Source organism: Callospermophilus lateralis, chromosome 2 (genome assembly GCF_048772815.1).
Source record: "Callospermophilus lateralis isolate mCalLat2 chromosome 2, mCalLat2.hap1, whole genome shotgun sequence".
In the NCBI taxonomy this organism is placed as follows: domain Eukaryota; kingdom Metazoa; phylum Chordata; class Mammalia; order Rodentia; family Sciuridae; genus Callospermophilus; species Callospermophilus lateralis.
In genome coordinates, this window is record NC_135306.1 from 158,399,241 (window position 1) to 158,422,827 (window position 23,587).

The 23,587-nt window shown below is 33.7% G+C and overlaps 1 protein-coding gene across 1 annotated transcript in view; it reads right to left on the reverse strand.

Moving 5' to 3' along the window:
• Positions 1-23,587, reverse strand: part of Stk33 (serine/threonine kinase 33) — a 74,010-nt gene that overhangs the window by 44,036 nt on the left and 6,387 nt on the right. The window contains exons 4-10 of the mRNA XM_076844193.2: positions 20,830-20,934; positions 14,638-14,776; positions 12,030-12,118; positions 10,192-10,276; positions 4,907-4,982; positions 1,063-1,175; positions 538-623 (exon numbers count right to left, since the gene is read on the reverse strand). Of these exons, the coding sequence (XP_076700308.1) occupies positions 538-623; positions 1,063-1,175; positions 4,907-4,982; positions 10,192-10,276; positions 12,030-12,118; positions 14,638-14,776; positions 20,830-20,934 (693 nt within the window). The remainder of the gene's footprint in view (positions 1-537; positions 624-1,062; positions 1,176-4,906; positions 4,983-10,191; positions 10,277-12,029; positions 12,119-14,637; positions 14,777-20,829; positions 20,935-23,587) is intronic.

The window sequence follows — 23,587 nt, forward strand, 5'->3', positions numbered from 1 at the left end:
TGGTAACAATTTGAAAATGCTCAATTCAGAAGTGTGTCAAGATTTAATAATTGGGAACTAAACCCTAGGGCACTTAACTAACCACAGAGCGACATCCCAAGCCCTTTTTAAAAAAATATTTATTTTTTTAGTTGTAGTTGGACACAATACCTTTATTTTACTTATTTATTTTTATGTGATGCTGAGAATCGAACCCAGGGTCTCAACAAGTGTGAGCACTCTACTGCTGAGCACCAACCCCAGACCTCAAGACCTTTTTTGCATTTTATTTGCCTTTTTTTTTTTTTTTTTGTATTTTATTTTGAGACAGGATCTTGCTGAGTTACTTAGGGCCTCACTAAGTTGCTTAGGCTGGCTTTGAACTTGATATCCTCCCACCTCAGCCTCCCAAGACCCTGGGATTATAATAGTGTGCCACCACTTCTGGTAAGACTCAACCTTTTTTAACTTGAGTATATGCAAAACTTCAAATCAAATGAAAAGATGTGAACAAGGGCACCATGTCAGAAATAGAAAAAAAGTATTATTACAACTTACTGTTAACCACTGGTTATCTAGTAGTTCCTTAGCGGTGATTCTGTGAGCTGGATCTACTTTCAGAAGTTGTTTCAAAACACTTTTAGCTGCAAATAAGGGAAAAGTCCTGAAAAATTTTATTTCTCTTAACTACAATTAATGTCATATATTTTCTAATTTATTTAGGATTAGGTCTGTATAATATAAGAGAAAGATTCCAAGTATTATCAGTAAAAATACCTAATACATTTTTTAAAAGCCTAAAGTGAGTTTTATTGTATAAACTACCTCATTTAATGGTCTATAGTAAAAATCAGCTAGAGATCAGCAAATTTTCTCTTCAATTTTTACTATGTATTTTCTGGCTTGGGGAAGTTTTGATTATGAATAATCATAGTGAAGATATCACTATTTCTAAAAGTAACTAGCATTTACTTCCAAAGTAAATGTTATGAGTAAATAGAGATGTAAAGCAGTTTTACAACTGGCCCACTTTCCTATAATAATTATATTTGCATTAGTAAATAACAGCAAATCTATACTTACCACAATCACTAACGGAATTCCAGATTGGATTTTCAAAATGTAGTTCTCCCTTTTTTATTAACTCAAAAAGGGTTTCTTCTGAGTTTGCCAAGAAGGGTGCTTCTCCACATAACCTAAACAAAGGCAATTATTTTATTTAAATATTTAAAATGTAATCAAAATAAAGCCATTGCAAATTAAGTTCCTGCAGGTTTTTGAAATAGTGGTTCTTTCTATTTACAGAAATGAAGAAGAGATCTCTCCAGGTATAAGAATGATCTGGCAGAGGAAGTATACATATATACACTGAAACCTTCAGATCTGCAAATGATCTAAAGCTCTTCCAGGTGAGGAAACATAAGCTTAAATGGGGTTCAAATACAGGAAGTGTGTGAGTCTAATTACAGCGTAACAGGAGCAGCTAATAGGAGAGATACAGTTTGATGTGAGCAAGGGTAAGGCTTAAGATACATAATGGAAACTGAACTTATGAAAATATTCAATGAGTTGTTAGAATCTAATGAGAGTTTAGAGAGTAGAATGACTATATAAGAGTTTTATTCATGGTGAAATACTACACAAACAAAAATAAATAAAGACAATGCTGATAATTTCTATAGGCTCTGAGACAAAGCCAAAAAGCCATTAAAATGGCCACAACTCATTAATCATGGTGAAATGAAGGCTTGGATGAGGAAAATCAAATGATGATTTGACCCTTGTTCTGAAAGAGTGAAAGCTGAGTATACAGAACAACCAACATCAGTAAAACCACAGAAGTATATTATAAAGTAAACCTGGGCCTGTTTATATATTCTATACTTCAGTAATTATAGTTACATTTTTTACTGATTTTCTTTAGTGATGTTTTCCAAGTTCTCCAAAAATCTAACTCATGAACATTTTTGAATAAGTCAAATTTGATAAATGTTTTTCATGATGATTACTTTCCCAGGAACTAAAGTTACTTTCATCCTACTGGTTTATCAAACTAGGCTGGACGATTAGAGCTCTTCATTTACCAGAAGCATCTTGTTAAGAGGTCAGTATTTATCAAATTGCTATGGAACCTTCATTTCAATACTTAATGACCTGCCTCTCACTCATCTTATTCGCCTTGCTATTTTTGGTTTAAAAACATGATTTTAAAAGTCATAAAAATAAAGGGCAGAAAAATGGCTTTATGGATGATTACTATGTATTATAACAAGTACAGGCCAGCAAAAGCCCAGCTCATTGAGTCTGTTATCAACCAGTGATATGCGAATCCCCCAATTCCTTAGCTGCTCTGATGAGCATGCAACTATAGCTTAAGGGCTACATTTTTAAAAGTCCACTTTTTTTCAGTCCTTTGCAAGTTTATTTACGTAAAATGTATCTAATGGTTGGTCAATCAGCAGCATGTGAAATTTTATGATGGCAATTTTCTTGCACATTCAGAAAAGGGAATCCAAGACATGAAAAAAATGCCTCTTTAAGTCCTCCTATCCTTTTCTTTTGTATCCATAGGAATCAAAAAAGCAGATGATAGTAACCACAGAAAGTATTTATTTTTGTTAATTGCACCTTGTGAAAGAATATTATCATTGTCCAATTAAGTAGAAATGAATCCAAGGTAACTAACTGATAAACAAGAAAATAACCCCCCTGGAGAAGGTAATGTGTTTGTGTTCCTGGTGAAGGAATTATCTATAACACAACTGGGATCAGACAGATTAATGAATATGCACTGATTAGCTAAGGAAGAATACCTTAAAAAATAGAAGAAGCCATTATGAAGTTATGCAGCTACACTCTGGAGCAGAACAATGAAAATGACATCTTTAAGAAAGAGAAAGATTTTAAAGATATGTAATATACTCACTTGCCTTAACATCATATTCAAACTAAGAAGAAAACACTGAAAATGTAGCTTAGTGGTAGAACACTTGCCTAGTACATGAGGGGCCCTGGACTCAATCCCCAGTACAGTAAAAATAAATAAACAAAAATTTTAAAAGGCAGCAGCAAGCAAACACCATGTGAATTATAGAATAATTGATTATACATATTATGTTTGACTTGCTTAGAATGTCTTATGAGTATAAAAGCTTAATTTAAAAGAGTTACATTTTAGTTAAAGACTGGGGCTCAAAATTTTTGCACTATGATTCTAGTCAGCACAAAACAATGGTCAAAAATTTTGCAAATACATTTATACTTTTTGCTGTATATGCAGTGATGTGTGTTGACCAAACTGAGTTACAGCTACAATAACATCATCCAATTTCTACTGCCTGTGTATTCCATTTCACAGAGCTGTGAAAATGAAACTACTGTGATGTCAATATTTAGAAACCATCTGGAAGAGGTAGTAAGTAGTGAAATCTTCAATATGACCATAAAACTAATGTTGCATCAACATAAAACATTCATACTCACCAAGAGGCAGAACAATGGTCACTAACTTTTCAGAACACCTCTTAGTCAATTCACTTAATTCAATTTAGCAAACATATTGAGCACATGAACACGTGCCTGTTATTGTATTAGATATCAGGTATACAAAGATGAATAACATAAAATCTCTGTTCTTCATGAAATTTAGAGCAAGAAAAACAGGTATAATCTATATAATTATAGTTTCAAAATACATTATGTTCACACATCAAAGTAAACAATTATCATATTGACACAAGTACAAAACAGATGACTTGAATGTTTGAACTGGGCCCACTCAGGAGAGAGGTTTGTAGAAAAGAATACATGTATGCATGGGTGCACACATGCACACACATCCAAAGGCAAGCAGCGCAGGGTGTGTTTGAGTAATCTAGAGTGGCCACAAAATAGGGTAGGGACATAGGAACACACACCTAGGCCAAAATAGGAAAGGCATGCTGGAGACAGGTCATGAAAGATTTGCTAAGCTATGCCATGCCAGTTTGCTCTGACACTTTTCTATAGCAAGGAGTAATTATCAGAGGTTTTAAAATCAAGAAATAATATGATCAAATTTATGATTTAGAAAGACAACCTTAAGGGCTGGAGTTGTGGCTCAGTGGTAGAGTGCTTGCCTAGCCTGCGTGAGGCACTGGGTTCAATCCTCAGCACCACATAAAATATAAAATAAAGATATTGTGTCCACCTAAAACTTAAAAGTAAATATTAAAAAAGAGAGAAAGAAAGACAACCTTAATAGCAGCAAGATTAACTGTGGAGGGTGACCAGAGCAGGAAGAACAGACAGAAAGACAAGACACTAATGTTATAGAAAAGGGATTATAAAGAGAAATGAAAAAGGTGAAGAGAAATCAAATAGTTAAGGATACTTCAAAGGAAAAAAAATCACAAGACTTTGGGTTTGACTGAATCTAGAGTGAGGAAGAAGAATCACTGTAGTCTCCAGTAACATTAAAAGAACTAGGAAATGCAGAGCACTCCCTAGACCCTGAACAAATTTCTACCTAGTTAGTGCCATTACCCAAATATGTCCTGTCCACATGGGTAGCTCTACGGCCAGGCTGCAGTACCTTCCTATACCTGATGGATTAAGATTATGAAAAAATACAAAGAAGTTCTTGATTTGTAAAAAGGGATCAGGAAAGTGTTTAGGACAGTTTTTCACTTTGCTCAGATTATATAGTGAATTGTTGCAATTATAGATCAATGAAAAGCAAAGCTGAAAGTTATAAATTTATAATATTAAAAAATACCTAAGGGATGAACCTGATAACTAATAAGAGAACTTTTTAGAATGACTCTCCATTTGGTTTTTAAATCACTTTTTAAAAAATATATCGCTCAGTTCTAATTTAAAATCATTGTCATTCTACCATCAGAGACTATCCATTTATTTTACCCTGTACAATAAGCAGGCTACTTACAAATAATACATTATGACACCTATGCCCCAAATGTCACATTGCTGGCTATAGTCGTGGGCATTGATAACTTCAGGTGCTGCCAAGCAAGCAGAAATAAAATAGTATTAATAATACAATAAACGACTTTTAAATGCTTAACACAAAGCATGAAAAAATGTGCTGATGTGTTGTAATTTATTCCCCCACTGGGGGGGGAAAAAACCAACAGCAGATGTTAAATGAATAATGTACAGACCTTAACAATTGATGTCACTGTATTCTCATGCTTATCATTTAGCTTCTAATGGAATGATGGAACTGTATAACCAAATGTACTACTCTTTATTCCTGGGAAAATGTTAGGAAATGATTTTGCAAGATTGTGTAGTTACAGTAAAAAACAACAAGATCTCAGCCCTTTCCCCCAAATAGAATTGAAAACATGCCTTAAATAGAAGTAATTTAAGCAAGTCCAATGTGTAGAAATCTGAATTCACAGAAAAACTAAGAGAAATGGTTATAAATAACTTTAGTGAAAGAATAACAATAATAACATCACAGTACTCCTACAACAGAATATAAATTATTTCCCACATTTTATAAGTGAGAAAACCAAAACAAAGAGAAAAAGCTCCTACAAGACAGGATCAAAAAGCTAGTTAGAGGTTTTGTGAAACTTCAAAAAAACCAGTCAGTTAGTCACAGGATATTCAGGTATTCATGACTCCCCAATTCTGTGATCCTTGCTTTACAAAGATGTTCAAAAAACAACTGATTCCTTAAGACAACTTTCTCAAAATAACATCATCTTTCCATTTTAAGGGAGTACATTTTTAAAAAACTGGATTTTATTTTTGCAATAGCTGACTTTTTAAAAGGTACATATGATATTGCAGAAATATGTTCATTTCACTTCTATAGCAATAGATATCTTTAATGAAAAAAAACAGTTCTAAAAATTATATATATCTTAACAGAACTTTGAAATTTACAAAGCATTTTTGCATAAAAGTTTTTAATAAACTGTGTTAAGAATCCTGTGACATGGGTATGTAGGCATTCGACTCCTTTTAATCAATAAAAAAATAAGGTTGGGGCTGGGATTTTGGCTCAGCGGTAGAGCGCTCGCCTAGCACGGGCAGGACCTGGGTTCGATCCTCAGCACCACATAAAAATAAAGGCATTGTGTTGTGTCCATCAACACCTAAAAAATAAATAGAAAAAAAATATTTAAAGAAAATAAGGTTGAAGTATATTAAACAACTTCTCTAAAGTCACACAGCTACAGAGCACATCCCACAGAAAAGGCATGTAAACAACTTTTTTAGAAAACAGTTTGAATCTCCCACACTTACACACTGAAACACACACACATACACACACACACACACACACACACACACACACACACCTTTATAATAACTACTGAAAGCAAACAGAATTCCCTTTCTACTTTTTTACTCTGCCTTTTACTTTAAAGGAATGAAAAAGCAACACAAGTCGAAAGAGAAGAATGAGAAAAGGCTATACTATAGATAATTAATAAACTTACTAATTTTCCTTCAAATGATTAAAAATTTAGTAAAAATTTCCTTTAAGCAACTACTGTACTTGTATTCTTTAATATTACTTAAAATCTTTAAATATTGCATCATTATAGTACAAGTTGTTCTATGATTGTGTCTATCACAAGGGTAAATCCTGTGACTGGAGACAATGAAGGCTCACCATATTGATGCATCATACAGCAGGGGCTAGGAATTCCTAGGCTTCACTTTTTCAGAATGTTCTTAATTATCAGGGGCATTTCTACTTACACTGTCATCCCAGCCCTCAGGGAGGCAGAAGCCAGAGTAACTGTGCCAAGGAGCCATTTAGAAAGTCAGCAAAGCTCCACAAACCATCTGTCTTCTCTCTAGTTCTCTCACTTGTTATAGTGTAGACAACTAATAAGCAGGCATAAAACTCAGGGTGTGCTTAGATATATTTTCCCCATGTAACTACAGACCAGCTGTCTTTTGCCAACGGGAAGATATGAACAGAATCTAAAGTAGCCTTTTCCAAAATAAGATAAAACAATTTAAAAACTTTAGTATCAAGCAGGCAAAAAAGCAATAAAAATGAATACTGATATAACAACATGCAAAAAATCTCAAAATCATATGGAACCAAAGAAGATAGACACAAAAAATGTATACTATATAATTAAATTTACATAAAATGTCTAGTCAAGCAAAACTGATTGTGGTGGTAGAAATCATCAGTGGTTTCTGGGACCTAGATAGGAGGTTGACTGAAATGGACACAGGGGAACTTTATAGGATGATAGACATGTTCTAAATCTTCATTGAGGTGGTGATTACATGAGTATATGAAGTTTTTAAAACTCATTCAACTTTACATTTAAAATGTGTGTATTTTACTGTATATAAATTTTATTTCTATAAAGTGAATTTTTTTTTAAAAAAAATCTACTATGACTACAAAAAGAACTAGTTAAAGCCCTGTTTTGGTGGGTGATTTTAATAGCTTTCAGAGATCAAGGGAAATTGAAAATCTTCAAGATACAATCATAAAGATACAATAAGAAAACTAGACAGATGATCCAAAAGGTCATGAAAATAAACTCACATTTACATGAACATTAAACACATCCCAATCACCTGGAAAAAACACACCTCTAAATAATTGTTGGCTTAAAGAAGACTAAATTTAAAATTACAGTGTAGTAAGAGATGAATCACAATTAGAACACTATATGCCAAAAGAGAAGAAAAATTCATAGCTTTACATGTACTTATTAGAAAACAAGAAGACTGATAATAAACAAGCATTCAACTGAGGATTTCCATTTTTTAGGATTTTAGGATTTCAATTTTTTCACATTCTTGCTAACTTCCCCCCCACCCCCAAGTACTAGGGATGGAGCACAGGGCCTCATGCATGCTACATTCCTAGCCTTTAAATTTTTTTTATTTTGAAACAGGGTCTCACTGAGGTTGTTGAGGCTGGCCTTGAACTTCTTATCTTCCTGCTTTAGCCTCCAGAGAAGCTGGGATTAAAGGCATGTGCAGACCAAAAGAAAAAGAGAATGAACTCAGAAAGATAAAAGTAGAAATTTATGAAAAAGCCATCCAAATACTGAAAGATATGAGCTAGTTCTTGAAAAGCCCAAGAAACTGCCCTAACTACTAACAAATTTGATAAAAAAAAAAATAATAAAAATTTGTGTTAGTACAGGGGCAAAAATTGAGCTCTAAGTGCCAAGCACTGTTTTAAGCTCTTTACTCCCATTTTCTCATTTAATTCTCATTTTAACTTGATAAAAAAGATACTATCATCCTCCTCCTCCCTGTTTCATTTTTTGTCCTCAGCACTTCTCTTTAACACTATATATATATATATATATATATATATATATATATATATGCAATATGCACATTTATGCCAATGAAATAACAATTTCTAGAAAACAGTCAATATTATCAAAATTATTCAAGAAATGAAAACTGAAATAATGCAGTATAAATGAAAAATATAACAGAAACAATATTTGCAAAGGATAACAGGACCAAAAACTTTTAAAGGGAAATTTCAAACTATTAATATATAACATCTATTATGTAAAATGTTCATGGGCATATAAAAAGTGAACATTGTTTTTAAGTTTTAAATGGTGCCAGCATACCCTAGCACAAAAAGAAGAAAGCAACAGTCAAAGTTCCTACATAAAGTGGTAGAAAATTGAATAGAGCAATATATTAAAGCAACCTTGCAAATATGCAAGAGTGGTTCAACATTTTATAATCTATTAATGAAACTACATACACACACACACATATTAAAGACATTTCAACAGAGAGGATATTATGAATAAGACACTCAACAATATTAACCATTAGGAAATGCAAATTAAAAACCACAATGAGATAACACTTTATACCCACTACAATGCTACAATTTAAAAGATAGTTAATATCAAAAGTTGGTAAGTAGCGAAGGGCAGTGGCACATGCCTTTAATCCCAGCTTCTCCATAGGCTAAAGCAGGAAGATAGGAAGTTCAAAGTCAGTCTTAACAACCTCAGTGAGACCCTGTTTCAAAATAAAAAATGTTTTAAAGGCTAGGAATGTAGCAGACCCTGGGCTCTATCCCCAGTACTGGTGCGAGGGGGGTTCAGGGTGGGGTGGGGTGGGGGGAAGAGTTGGAGAGTTGGCAAGGATGAGAAAAAATTGAAATCCTAAAACATTACTGGTGGAATGGTAACAGCCACCATGGAAAACAAGTTTGTCAATTTCTTAAAAAGTTAAACATACACTTAACATATGACTCAGCAATTTCACTCTTAGGTAACTACCCAAGAAAAATGAAACAACATGTCCTTACAAAGACTTGAGCGTGAATGTTCATAACAGCATTATTTGTAATAACTTCACACTAGAAACAACCCACGAGTGCATCAGCTAGTGTGGCATACCCATGCTATATAACTATTTAGGAATATAAAGGAACAAACTAGAGACAAATTCTACAACATAGATGTAGCTCAAAAATATTATGGTAAGGCATAAAAGTCAACATAGTATAAAAGACCACATTATCATATGATTCCTTTTGTATGACATATCCAGAAAAGAAAATTCTAGAGAAAGGGGGGAAAAAAGAGGGAAATCTAGGATAATCAGTGGCTACTTGAGGGTAGGATAAAAATGAGATTGAGTACAAATGGGCATGAGGGAACTTTTGAAATAGAATTGTGATAATGGCTGTATACTTTGTGAATATGTTGTTTTAAAACTGAATTGTGATGATGGCTGTATGACTCTGTGAATATATGAAAAATCAATTGATTTTACCTATTTATGGTATTTAATTAAACCTTAATAAGCTGTTTAAAATTACATTTAGAAAAAGGAAATGTGTTGGTTTAAAAAATATATTTAATCAACCAATCTTTATGAAAAACTGATGACAATAAAATTGAACAAAAATGCAAAGAAGCAAAACATGCATGTGATTTTAGTGTGATTTAACAAAAACAGTAAGTCTCAGGTATGATTACCTAAGAGATAAAAATAACTTTAAGAAGATCCCAGAGAAACAACAAAAATTTCAACAATCACTGAAAGTAAGAACTATGAGAAAAATGCTAGAACAATTGAAATTATTTAACCTAAGAAAGAAAATGTTGCTTGATCAAGGGCCATTAAGTCATGATGGCAAAATCAAATCATTCAAATTGCACTCTATACTATTGTTCTACTTTTTACAGAGGAAAAAATCTTCTTTTAAGTCTACAAACTTACCCATATATATAGGAGTCCCACATGTGGCCTGCATCATGGCTTCAGCCCTACCATGTTTCTTTACTGCCAAGCCAAAATCAGTCACCTTGAAGAAAAAAAGCAGGCATAGTCACCCATTTTCCTATTCCAGACTTCACTCATTCTGAAGATAGGATTTTCACCACATGGTAATTGCATTTACTTAGATAATTCCTATGGGTGGGAACTTTATTAACTAAAAAGACTTTTATTAACTAAAAAGATTTTTGTCTCCCCACCCACCTCTCTGTGTGGGGAAGAAACCACAATCTGGTTTCTCAGATCTTGAGAGAACTTGTTCATGCCTCTGATTAAATTCACCAGTTCAAAATAGGAGTTGTATCTTGAAAGAAAGGATCTAACTTTTTTCATTGCAAAATACATTCTAGCCTTAGTGTATTATCTATTTTCCTGATACTCAAGATATGTTCCAGTTTAAAGCACTGTTATAAATCAAATCATTACCCTTATGGGCATTCACTGAAATACCCTTTTTATAGTTATTTATAATTGGTAAATACTACCTTTTCTTTACTATGATTTCCTTTTGATTCTAGAGTATACTAATTAAAACAATTACTATCCTATTAAAAACTATGAGAATCAAATTAACAAGAAAAAAACTCATAATAATGCAGTGTAACTATGAATACTCTAGAGGCCTACTGCTTGCAGCTGCAGTCTTTCTGCTCCATTCTAAATCTTAGTAATTAAACATTTGGTTATTAAATATTGAGTGTGTACCCTTGGTCTTGTCTCCCATGGTAGAAGACTCTTGAGCCAAAAGCAGAAAAACAGACAAATCTATTCATCATACAACCAAATACAGCCTCTTGGTACTCACTAAATGCAAAGCTTTTAGTACCTTATGGAGTAAGAAAATGTTCCTAGTTAACATTGATATCACTATTTTTCTAAAATGTGAATCAATTTTTCCAGGCATTTTCACAAATACCTACTTTGAGCATTATGATACATCTTTCTCTATAGAAAACCTGTACATACATCAAGTAGACCAAAGCCTTCACAATCCAATTTAGTTCTTGGAGAGCATCAATTCCTTCATTTGCCAAAGATTAGTTGAGCACATTCTATGTCTCAGGGACTAATCAAGGTTCCAACAGAGCATAAGACATACACAATTCCTGACTTCATGGAGTTTACAATGGAACTATCTAGGAACATTTACTTCAGTAAACCAAAAGTACTGCATTGAACTTTTTCTAAGGACTTAGCTTCAGCAACAGCAAGTTACTCACAGACAACATTTTATTCCGAGATAAAAACATGTACATATTTTGAAAGCAGCCACTATTAAAGTGCTGAGTAATAAATAATATATCCTATCATTTATTTGACATTAAGGAATAAAATCTTCAAGAATAAACACTTGGCACAGTAATTGCGCTTAAGACATAAATATTAACACCCAGGAAAATTTTCAATGAGAAATACAGACTGTAGCATTAATTTAGCATCAAAAGCACAGCCAAGGTGTGTTTTTCTCTAAATCTGTAACACATTTACATCAAATTACCAGGCATAATTCTGAAATTAATTAGAATTCAGAGCATCTGTTTGCTTGCTATTAACTAATGATTTAGAACATCCAAATGAGTATGTACTTTAAAAAACACCATTTAACTTGTAAAATTACTCTTGTCAGTTACAACCTCTTTTGTGAATTTTTTATTTTTAGCACAAATAACTTATTTTCTGGCTGCTTAAAAGCAATTGATATATATCTAAAAGTTGTACTCTGCCACTTTGCTAATAAACTATTTATAGGGAAATATTTATCATCATTTTTAATATCTTACCTTTATATTTAAGTTCATTTCATTGTTAGCATCAACAAAGCTGCTTTTTACCAATATGTTTTCCAGTTTTAGATCTCTATGTACTATATCTATCAAGAAAACAAACAAGTCAAATGAAATGTATAACAGAAAAATAAAGGGTACATTAATAAGACAAATAAGTGTATTTAACAAATTACAATCCACTGCTGAAAATGGAATGTTGGGGGGCAGGGTATAAATCTTACAAACCATCTTCCCTACATTTCTAACCCTATGAAGCCTTTTTTTTTTTTGGTCTCCCTCATCTCTACCCATTCCCTTGTTGCCCCAACTGGTTGCTCTTCATGATGTGTGGCCTGGTTAAGTGTGGAGGAGGATCCTGGCCAAGGTGACCTTCCGAGGAGGAGGGAGACAGTGTTAGAAGTACAGTAATGTTGCCCATATCCTTAGAACTTCAAAAGAAGAGATTAATTCTTTACTTCTAAATATGTGCTACTGTCAATATAAGAATTTTAACACACTTTAATTTGGCTATATGTATATAAACTATATTTATTTCAGTGTATTTTTCTATAACATCAGCATACATTTCATACTCTTGGTATGTTAAAATAAAAAAATCCTTGAGACATAAAATCTTTAGTTGAACATGTTAGAGTTTAAGTAGTATTTTTGTATACCTGCAAATAATCATGTAAAAATTCTTCCTTTGCAAATAATTAACTCAATTCATATCCATAGCAATCATTTCTCTATATTTAAAAGTTAAGGGTTTAATTGCTGGAAAAATGGAGTTGAATGAGCCCTGCAGTGGTAATTATATCTAGTCATTTATATTTTCCTTACACAATTTACAGGTTTTGTTTTTGGAATTTGTATTGTTCTGTTCCTCTACCTGTCTTTTCTTACATAAATACCACACAGTTTTAATTAATATATCCTTATGGTGTATTTTGATCCCTGGCAGAGCAAGTCTCCCTGCTCCCTCATTACTGTTCATTGTTGTACTATCTATTCTCACCTGTTTTAGAATAATCTAATCAAGTTTTAGGAAAATGCTATAAAAATTTGGTTTGGAATTATACTGAAGTTATAGCTTAATATGGGAGGATTGGCATGAGCATAATATTAAGCCTTTGCAAAAACAGTTTCCCCTCTGTCTGGAATGCCCTCCCTTTTTTGTCTAAGTTTGTATTCCTAGATTGAATATTGTTTCCTCTGAATTCTTTTCTGACATTCAAAATCAAATGATATATTAACACTTCTGTGTTTCTTGAACTTCACATGGTTCTTCACCAGAGAAATTTTCATATTTGATTACAAATTGTTTTTTATGCTCAATCTCTCACTAGCTTGAGTTCCTTGAGGGAAGATGTCTTATCTTTTAATCTGTGTAACTCTTAAGATCAGTAACAGTGCAATAGGTGCTCAGGAAAAATCTGCTAAAGGAACCTGAGATCTAGTACCAGCTCTGCCCACCAAACCATGTCACTACACCTTTTGGGAACAAATTTTTTTCTCATCTGAAAGATGAGACAGTTCTAAAGTCATATGGTAAGCCAAACTAACCTTGAAGAAAAAAAAAAAAAAAGATGCATGAGGCAAAGCAGCAGCAGTAACATCAAAGAACAGAAAAGTCAAAGAATAATTACAATAATCGTTAAATGTGGTTTTTAAAGTACTGTGAAACTACTCTATATGATGCCTTAATGGTAGATAAATATCATTATGCATTTGTCAAAACCCACAGAATGTACAACACCAACAGTGAATCCTATTATAAACTATGTACTTTGGGTGATAGTGATGTGTCAATGTGGGTTCATCAATTTTAATAACTGGGCTGGGGATGTGGCTCAAGTGGTAGCCCGCTCACTTGTCATGCGTGCGGCCCGGGTTGGATCCTCAGCACCACATACAAAGATGTTGTGTCCGCCAATAGCTAAATAAATAAATAAATATTTTTTTTAAAAAAAGGATATGAGGTAGAGGGAATAGTATTTAAAAAAAAATTTTTTAATAACTGGACCACTCTGGTATGGGATTTTGATAGTGGAAAATGCCTTATATATGTGAGTGCAGGGAGTTTAAGGGATATTGCTGGACCTTTTGCTCAATTTTGGTGTGAACCTAGCACTCTAACAATAAATTTGAAAGTACAAAAAAGCCTAGAACATACACATTTTTAATGTTATTAATATATAAAGTTTTAGGAAATTTCACCTTTAATATTGTTTTTTCTACTTTGGATATATTGTCTGCTTTTTAAATCACTAAACAGAAATGTTCATAGGACTCAAGGTGCAGCTCAGTGGTAGAGTGCTTGCTTAGCACATGCAAAGCTCTGTGTTTAATCCCCAGCACTTAAAAAAAAAAAAAAAAAAAAAAAAAAAAAAAAAAGCAATGTTCATAACTGCTTCTTTGTCTATGTAAAATGTAATTGTGTATCTGTTTGTTTCTAATTAAAAGGTATCTATGCATAAAGTGAAAAGGGAAAAACTACAAAATAGCAAACAAGTCTTCTAAATTACCAAGTGTTATTTATATGACTGTGAATACAATTACCCTTAAACAAAAGTGATATCTGCATTTATGGACTCAATGAGTTGGATGATCCTCTTCTTACCCTTAGTATGAAGGTATGCTATAGCTGATGCAAGACTTTGAATGATCCACCTTGTCTCATTCTCTGAGAAATGCCCTTTCCTATCCAGAACTGCTTTGAGTTCTCCATCCTCACAAAGCTCCATCACAAGGTACATTTTCTGACATTATGTATTTAAAAGAGAGAGCAAGAGAGAGCAAATTATATAGCTGAGTATCTTTAAAATGTTATATATTGTATTACATGATCACAATCATTAATTCATTCAAAAATAATTTTATCTATTATGTACAGGATACTGAACTGGATACTAGAAGAACATAAAACATAGTCTTTACTCCCAAAAAGTTCCCAATTTAGTTACAATTACAGAATCATTGGTAAATGCTAATGGCCCAAAATGTGATAGGGTTATGGGGGAGGGGCAGTTCTTCTCTGCCTAAAGAATGCTCACAGGAGGGCTGGGGCTGTAGCTCAGTGGCAGAGTACTTGCCTGGCATGCGTGAGACACAAAAAACAAACAAACAAAAACCAAATAAAATAAAGGCAAGCCATCCAACTACAACTACAAAAAAAAAAAAAAAGAATGCTCACAGGAAAGACATTAAAGCCAGATCTAGGTGTTTGAACAGGGATTTGTGGGTAGAAAATGTAGGAGAAGATCAGGCAGAGTACACAGTATAAATTTGAAACAATATCAGCTATTAAAAGGACAACAAATATCTCAGCATTAATAACATTAGAAACTTGATAGGGTGAGGAGGAAAGAAGTGGTGGGGAAGAAGCTAGAAAGAACAGGTTGGTGCCAGTTGGTAAAAAGTCTTGGATATCATCCTCAAGAGTATAGATTTTTTTTCCCACATGCAATAAGCCACTGAATATTTTAAGATAGTGTTTTGGAAGGGGGAATGTTATATGATATTATTAATTTTGCATTTCCAAATGAACACTCTAGCAGTAGTGTAACATCAGGGCTCAGCAAAAATTTTCTATACAGGCCAAACCCAGGAGTAAATATTATAGGCTTTGCAAGCCAGTCTCTTTCATAACTACCTGGCTCTGCTGCTGTAGTATGAAAGCAGCCATAAACAATACAAAAACACTCTATTTATGGACTTGGAAATTTGAGTTTCATATAATTTTCACAAGTTATAAGATATTATTCTTTTGCATTTTTTCCAATAATTTGAAAATGGAGAAAACTTAGTTTATAGGCCATAAGAAAATGGGCAACAGACCAGTGCTGACTTCTGTTGATAGTGGGCAGGTATGAGGAACAGAATACAAACAAGGAGGAGGAGGAAAAAAAGATTTGAAAAATACCTAGGAGGAAGAAACAGTGGGGTTCAATGACTAATTGGGTGGAGCAGTAAGAAGATACAGATGAAAGGCCTCTTCCATATTTGCTGTTTCTTTCTTCTTCTTTTTTTTTTTTTTTTTTTTTTTTGAGAGAGAGGGAGAGAGGGAGAGGGAGAGAGAGAGAGAATTTGTTAATGTTTATTTTTTAGTTTTTGGTGGACACAACATCTTTATTTTATTTTTATGTTGTGCTGAGGATTGAACCCAGCGCCCCGCACATGCCAGGCAAGCGCGCTACCGCTTGAGCCACATCCCTAACCTTGCTGTTTCTTTTAAGGCATATTAATATCTCTTTAGATATTCCAATAGTTAAGTCATCTATTGAGTCAAAATGATTCACAATCAACCAAAATGCAAGTCTTTTTCACATGTATTGCTATGGATAGAGACTACTCTCTGCATCTCCATTCTAACCTCTGTTGCTAGATTTCTGTTGTTCTTAAGATTTGGGGGGCTGGGGCTGGGGTTGTAGCTCAGTGGTAGAGCACTTACCTGGCAAATATCAGGCACTGGGTTCAATCCTCAGCACCACATAAAAATAAATAAAATAAAGGCATTGTCCATCTTCAACAAAAAAAACTTTTAAAAAAGATTTGGGGGTCTGATTCTGCTCTTATAACCACTGCTAATACAACTTCAGTGTTCAATCCATAAACATTAAAGCAGGAAGAGAAGGTTAACATCCTTTCTTCTTACAGACACAATTCTGATTCACTGAACTTCAGACTGCTTTAGAATATCAAAAGTTATCTGCAAAGTCTGACACATAAATAAGCTTTTGAACTGGGCCATACTTTCTTCATTGACAGGATCACTGGTTCACAGAGGGAAAGTTGCATTAGTAGGGGTTACAATATTAACTGATGTCAATTTTAAATGCAATTTGATCAAAATTATATCAGTAACATTTATAAAAACAAATTCTTTTTATAATCTTTAGAAACAATTGGGTAGATCTAGAGAATGTTTAGATTCATGATAAACTAGCATATGCAGACTGGATGATCAGAAATGGTTCCCATTTCTTTAAAACGGCTTCAGTGGAAAGTCTAAACATTTGTGAGTGTTTACAAGTTAGGGGGAGGCAGATTTGACCTAAAAACAAACAAAAATGGCAGCATAAAGAAGCAATCTCTGGGAGAAAGGAAACACAAGAGGCAAGCCCCATGATTATCCTTGCTTCCTGACTGGAGAATTTCCAGACTACAGGCAGGGAGAAAGAAATCAAGCAGAGGCCAGCAGCCTCCATGGATCAAAGAGGTGGAGCTGGGAGTTCATAGGAAAAGTATATCAGAAGGAGAAAGCTATACAGACAGAAAGCTCCAGAGATTTGCCTCCTCAATTCTTCAGCATATGATTAGAGTACTAATCAGCACATGATTCATTCCCAAAACTGGGAAAATAAACATGCAAAAGGAGCTGAGGGAACAATCACTTGAGCTTACACATGGCCAGGAACAGTTTGTGTTCCCATTAACTACTGGATAGAGCAGAGGGGTTTGAAGGGAAGAAAGGGAGCATGGGGTTAGAAACGATGGAGGAATGTGATGGTCATTATTATCCAAAGTATGTGTACGAAGACACAAATTGTTACGAACATACTTTGTATACAATCAGAGATATGAAAAATCGTGCTATATATATGTAGTAAGAATTGTAATGCATTCTGCTGTCATGTATAAATAAAAAGAAAAGAAAAATATCATAATTCATGGGACATTGAATAGAGTGTGTATACTCAGAAGGCTTGAACCTTGGTAGTAGGGAAAATGAGTCCTGGACTAAGGGCTGCTCTGGTGCCACCTAACAAAGATTAAAGCAAGATTCAAAACTATTTCCAAGTGACTTAACTATATGCTAGATTAAAGGTCAAGAACAGTTTTAAGAATATAAAAATATCTGGTACAGGTACCAATTTCTTAATAAGACTTCTGAAGCTCAAGAGATAAAACCAAGAATCAAAAAGTAGAATGGCATCAAATTTAAAAGCTTCTACAAAGCAAAGGTAACAAGAGCATGAAAAGAGAGTATACAGAATGGGAGAAAAAAATTTCTAGTTACTCTTCCAACTGGGGATTAATATTCAGAATATATAAGGAATTCAAAATAACTTAACTTCAAAAAACCCAAATAACCCAATCAATAAATGGACAAATATTATCAACACATTTCTCTAAAAAAGAAATATAGATGGCCAATAAATATATGAAAACATATTCAACATCCCTATCAATAAGGGAAATGCAAATTAAAACTACACTTGAGGTTTCATCTGACTCCAGTTAGAATGGCAGCCATCAAGAATACAAAGAATACAAAGGGGAATGAAGGGAAGGGAGGTGAGAGGGGATAGGAAAAGACAGTGGAATGAATCTGACCTAACTTTTCTATGTACATATATAAATATGCCTCAGTGAATCTCATCATGTACATCTAAAATACACTAATAAAAAAAAACCTATAAGTAAATAGCAGAAAGATCGATAGAGTAGAGGGAAGGTAACAGGGGGAGAGAAAGGGGTAGTACTGAGGATTGAATTAGAACAAATTACATCCTATGCTTTTATAATTATGTCAAAATGAATCCTATTGTCATGCATAACTAAAAAGAACCAATAAAAAGAATACAAATAATAATGCACGGTGAAAATAATGGGGAAAGGTACACTTATATATATTTGGTAGGATGGCAAATTAGTACAACCACTTTGGAAATCACTATGGAGATTCCTCAAAAAGACTAGAAATGAAACCACCATATGACCCAGCTATCCCATTCCTTGAGATTTATCCAAAAGAACTAAAATCAACATACTATAGTGATACATGTACATCAGTACTTATAGCAGTGCAGTTCACAATAGCCAAGTTATAGAACTTGTCTAGGTGCCCCTCAACATACAAATGGATAAAGAAAATGTGGTATATATACTCAATGAAGCTTTTCATAAATTATGAAATTTAGTCATTTTCTGGTAAATGTGTAGAACTGGAGAACATCATGCTAAATGAAATAAACAGGGCTTAGAAAGTCAATGATTGAAAATTTTTTCTCATATGCAAATGTAGAGAGACAGAGAAAAAAGGGGTGATTGCATGAAAACAAAAGGGAGTCAAACAGAGTAGAGGAAGGGTATCCAGAGAGAGGGAGGAGGGGAGAACATGGGAAAGTAAAGGGTAACAAAATCTACCCAATTATACTATGTCCATGTATGAATAAACCCCAGTGGATTTTGTATATATATATAATATATATACTTTGTATATATGTATTCTATGTATGTATGTATGTATTCTCTACATATAACATATGTATTCATATATATATATATGTATATATATATATATATAATGTACTAATTGAAATAATAATAAGAATGGAAGGGAGATTAGAAGTGTAGAGCAAGCAGATCAGGGGGAGGAAAAGGGAAGATACTGGGGAATGAGATTAATTAAATTATGCTATGTGCATGTATGAATGGGGCATAATAAATTCCACTATTGTGTATAATTGTAATACATTAATTTAAAAAGAGAAAAGAAAATAAAAGCAATAAGAATTTGAAAAAAATAATATAAAAATGTGAAGTATCCAAAAAGGTAAAATTCACAATGCCTGGTATCCAACCAAAAATTAATACGTATACAAAGTCTGAAAATATAACCCATAATAAAGGGAGAAAAATATCAATCAGTTGAAACTGTTCTAGAAATGATACAATGTAAAATTAGTAGCAAAAGGACATTAAAATAGTTATTATAACTTCAAGAAGGAAGAAAGATTAGGTATGTTAAGTAGACACATGGAATGTTCATATATATATATATACATACCCACACACATACACATACATGCACACACATATATACAAATAAAATTTCCACTGGAAGAGATTAATAGCACACTTAATGTTATAGAAGAAGAGATTACTAAACATGAAGACACATCAATATAAATTATACAAAATAAAATAAGAAAAAATGTTGGAAAAAATGAACAGAGGACCCTTAAAGACTGTCAAAGAAAATGAAAATCAATAACTAACATTTAATGAAACAGATACTTTATATCCATTTTCCCATTTAATCCTTCAATGTACAAATGAAATCAACACTATTATTAAATCCATTTTACAGATGAGCAAATGAGGAATAGAGAAATTGAATGCCTTGGTCATGGTCTCATGGCTAGTAAGTGGTAGAATCAGGATTCAAATGCACAGGAAATCTGATCTTGGAATCTACATAATTAACCACTATATCATAGTACTTCCAAGCCGAGAAACACCCAAGTCCACAAGCACTAAAAAATCTAGAGGCAAAATTGAAAATAAGCCAGGCTTCTGAACAATTCTAAGTGAAAATTACAGGCATTTAAACAGAAAAATGATAACATTTAGGAAAGAAAAAAACACATTGGAATGATACAGATGATGGAATGTTTTATACGTAATACCAAATATACTATGCCAAGCTGATTATAAAGCTAATTTTTCAAAATTATGACAGTATTCCAAGAAACTCTAATGGAGAGACTAAGAACCAAAGCTAAAGGAATGCCACCTCTAAGGAAGCTCTAATCACTAACTGGTTGAGTATGAAGTTGTTGTAATTTTAAACATTTGTTTCCACCATGCCACCCAGAACATATTACTGAAGACATCAATCAATCATCAGACACCTAATTATACAATCAATAATAAAAGTCCTCCAGAATATTCTCATCAATCTCCAATGTCAGACTCATGCCAAGGACATGAACAACTGTGCCCCAAAGGAATTACTGCAGAATGAAATGATATTCATTTTGCAATAGTAACAACTTTCAAAACATAGTATCCGATAGAACTTTACCTTAGGTGTCTCAAATACTTGTTCCAAATGTATGATGTGTTTATGATTTACACTTTTTAGGATATTCACCTCCCGTTCAAGTAACTTCACAGCAGAGCTTCCAGCCTTAATCAATGAAAAAACACAGATTTCACATTTGAATGTCACTCTCACATTCCTCGATATAAAATTGCTTTTTGCTTTTATCTATATTACCTGAGAAATTTCCTTTTTAAATGATATCATTTAGTTTATCCCATGATCAGACTAAATTATGCTCTTCTTTCCTTCATGCAATTTCAAATTATATTTAGTTTGGCCTCAAACTATATCTATCTCTTAAACTGTTTCTGTAAATTAGCTACAAGATGGCATCTGTCCCCTCACAAAATTATTCTAATTTTTAGTATACTTTTTGATATTTCCCTCAAAATCATATTGACCTTGTGATGTTAACATAATAAAAACAAAATTTTCTAGGGACACAAATTGGAGATGTTTTTATAACAAAATGTTTTTCTTTTGTTGCTGTTTTGTTTTTATTTAACTTATGTATATCAAAGGAAATACATACATTTCCTGGAATCCCACCTGGTATCCCACCTACTTGGGAGGCTGAGGCAGGAGGATTGCAAGTTTGAGACCAGTTTGGGCATCTTAGTGATACCCTGTCTCAAAATTTAAAAAATAAAATGGGCTGGGGGTATAGTTCAGTGGTAGAACACCTCTAGAACCAATCCCTAGTACCCAAAGAAAAAGAAAAAGTACATAGGCAGTGAGATTCTGCATTCAACCCTGGATTATGTTTCTTCCTGATCCCCTGATTAACCTAAAGAGGCAGAGACTACCTTGCTTTCAGATCAACCTAATCCCTACTTTATCTCCTAACAGCTAACATTTACCATGCCTGGTAGCAAAGGTAAAGGCAGGAACACTCCAGGGAGCACAAGGACTTCATTTAGCATGTAGGTAACTATGTACAATGTCATCTAAGAAACTCTAGAGAAGTTTTCTCTACCCTCACCACCATCCCCCCACCCCAAATCATCAACCCTACTGATAATTTCCATTATTTGAGGGTAAGTACTATCTTCCTTTATGAGTCCTATTTCCACATAAAAATGTCTTTGAAAGGACAAATTTTAAAATGTCCTTGACAGGGATAATAAAGGACTTACTCCTTCACTTACCACCCAACCCCACTTTGGAAAGGTACATAAATAATTTGAAAGGAAAGTGACTTATCACAAAGCTCACATCATCCAGTTAAAATTTTATCTAAAGTTATTCCTGCTTCCACTCAACTTCATTTTTCAATCTACACCATCTTGGGATGACTAGGATACTGACACTCCCCCTACCATGTATAACCCACCCATATAGGATGAAAACACATTTTAAGATTAACCTAGAAGATCAAGAAAAATAGTGACTGTAGGAGTGAATTCTTGTCTAGACTAGATATGGAAAGTTAACATAATTTCTCCTAATAGCCATCTTAGTTCTGTTCCTTTCTCTCTACCCAAATATCTTGACCTGTTCATAATGCAATAATTTTGTTCAATTATATATTATAATTTTAACCTATATAATTTTATTGTAATATCATAGTTTCCCATAAACTCTCAACATCAATATGTATGTGAAAGAGTAATTCCTAAAGTTGCAAGTAAGTATCTTGTCTATATAGCCCTAAAACTGGACCCCTAACCTACCTGAAACCAAAATAAAGGTGGAAAGGATACCCTGGGTAGCATTGTGGGTTGCTTCCTAGAACCTTAAAGAATTCTAAAGATTTCTAGAAAGACTCTTAATTGCCTTATTAATCTTATTAAGATTTGATATGTGCCAGGTGCGGTGGCACACAACTGTAATCCCAGTGGCTCCGAAGGCAGAGGCTAGGAGGATTGCTGGTTCAAAGACAACCTCAGCAATGGCAAAGTGCTAAGCAACTCAGTGAGACCCTGTCTCTAAATAAAATATAAAATAGGGCTGGGGATGTAGCTCAGTGGTTGAGTGCCCCTGAATTCAATCCCCTGTGCCCCCCCCCAAAAAAGATTGATCTGTTACCTTATTGAACATTAGGGAGAAATTTGCTACAGTTTATTTTTAAAGAATATATTCAAAACTTACTGTTTAATTTTATAAAAGTAATATTTATCATTATTTTCAGGAGAAAACACTATAATGTTGTGATTTTTTTCCAGGCATAGAAATTTTTTACAGTTGATAAAAATGATCTGGTATAAAGTATTTTAGACTCCACTTCAAAGAGAAGCCCATTTGTTCACTCCAAGAGTGAATGTAATGAGAAATAGAGTACAAGTGACAATGTATTAGACAATTGTGAGACAAAGTGGTTCAAACTGAAAGAGCAGATAGGATGTTAGCTAACAATGAGGAATCAAATGGAAGGATAGGTGAAAAGTATAACAAAACCCCACAGGGACAATCAGGACTTACTTATAGCTAAGATGTCTCCAGCCCACAGCCCTGTGCCCATCCTAATGAACACCAGCCCTTACCTTCAACTCATTCTGGTAAAAATTTACCTATTTGGTTATATTGATTGTGTTATCCTTTCATTTGCTTTTTCCAAATAGCACTTGTCTACTTGCGCTCAAGTACCAGTCCCTTCCAAGGAAGCAAGAGAAATGCCCACACTTCTCCAGTAGATCAGTTCAGGCCCTGGCCCTCAGGCTCAGACACAGCTTATATTAGTGTGAAAAATTGCACTGCCCACATCAACCCACACCACACTGTGTCCTCAATGGGATTC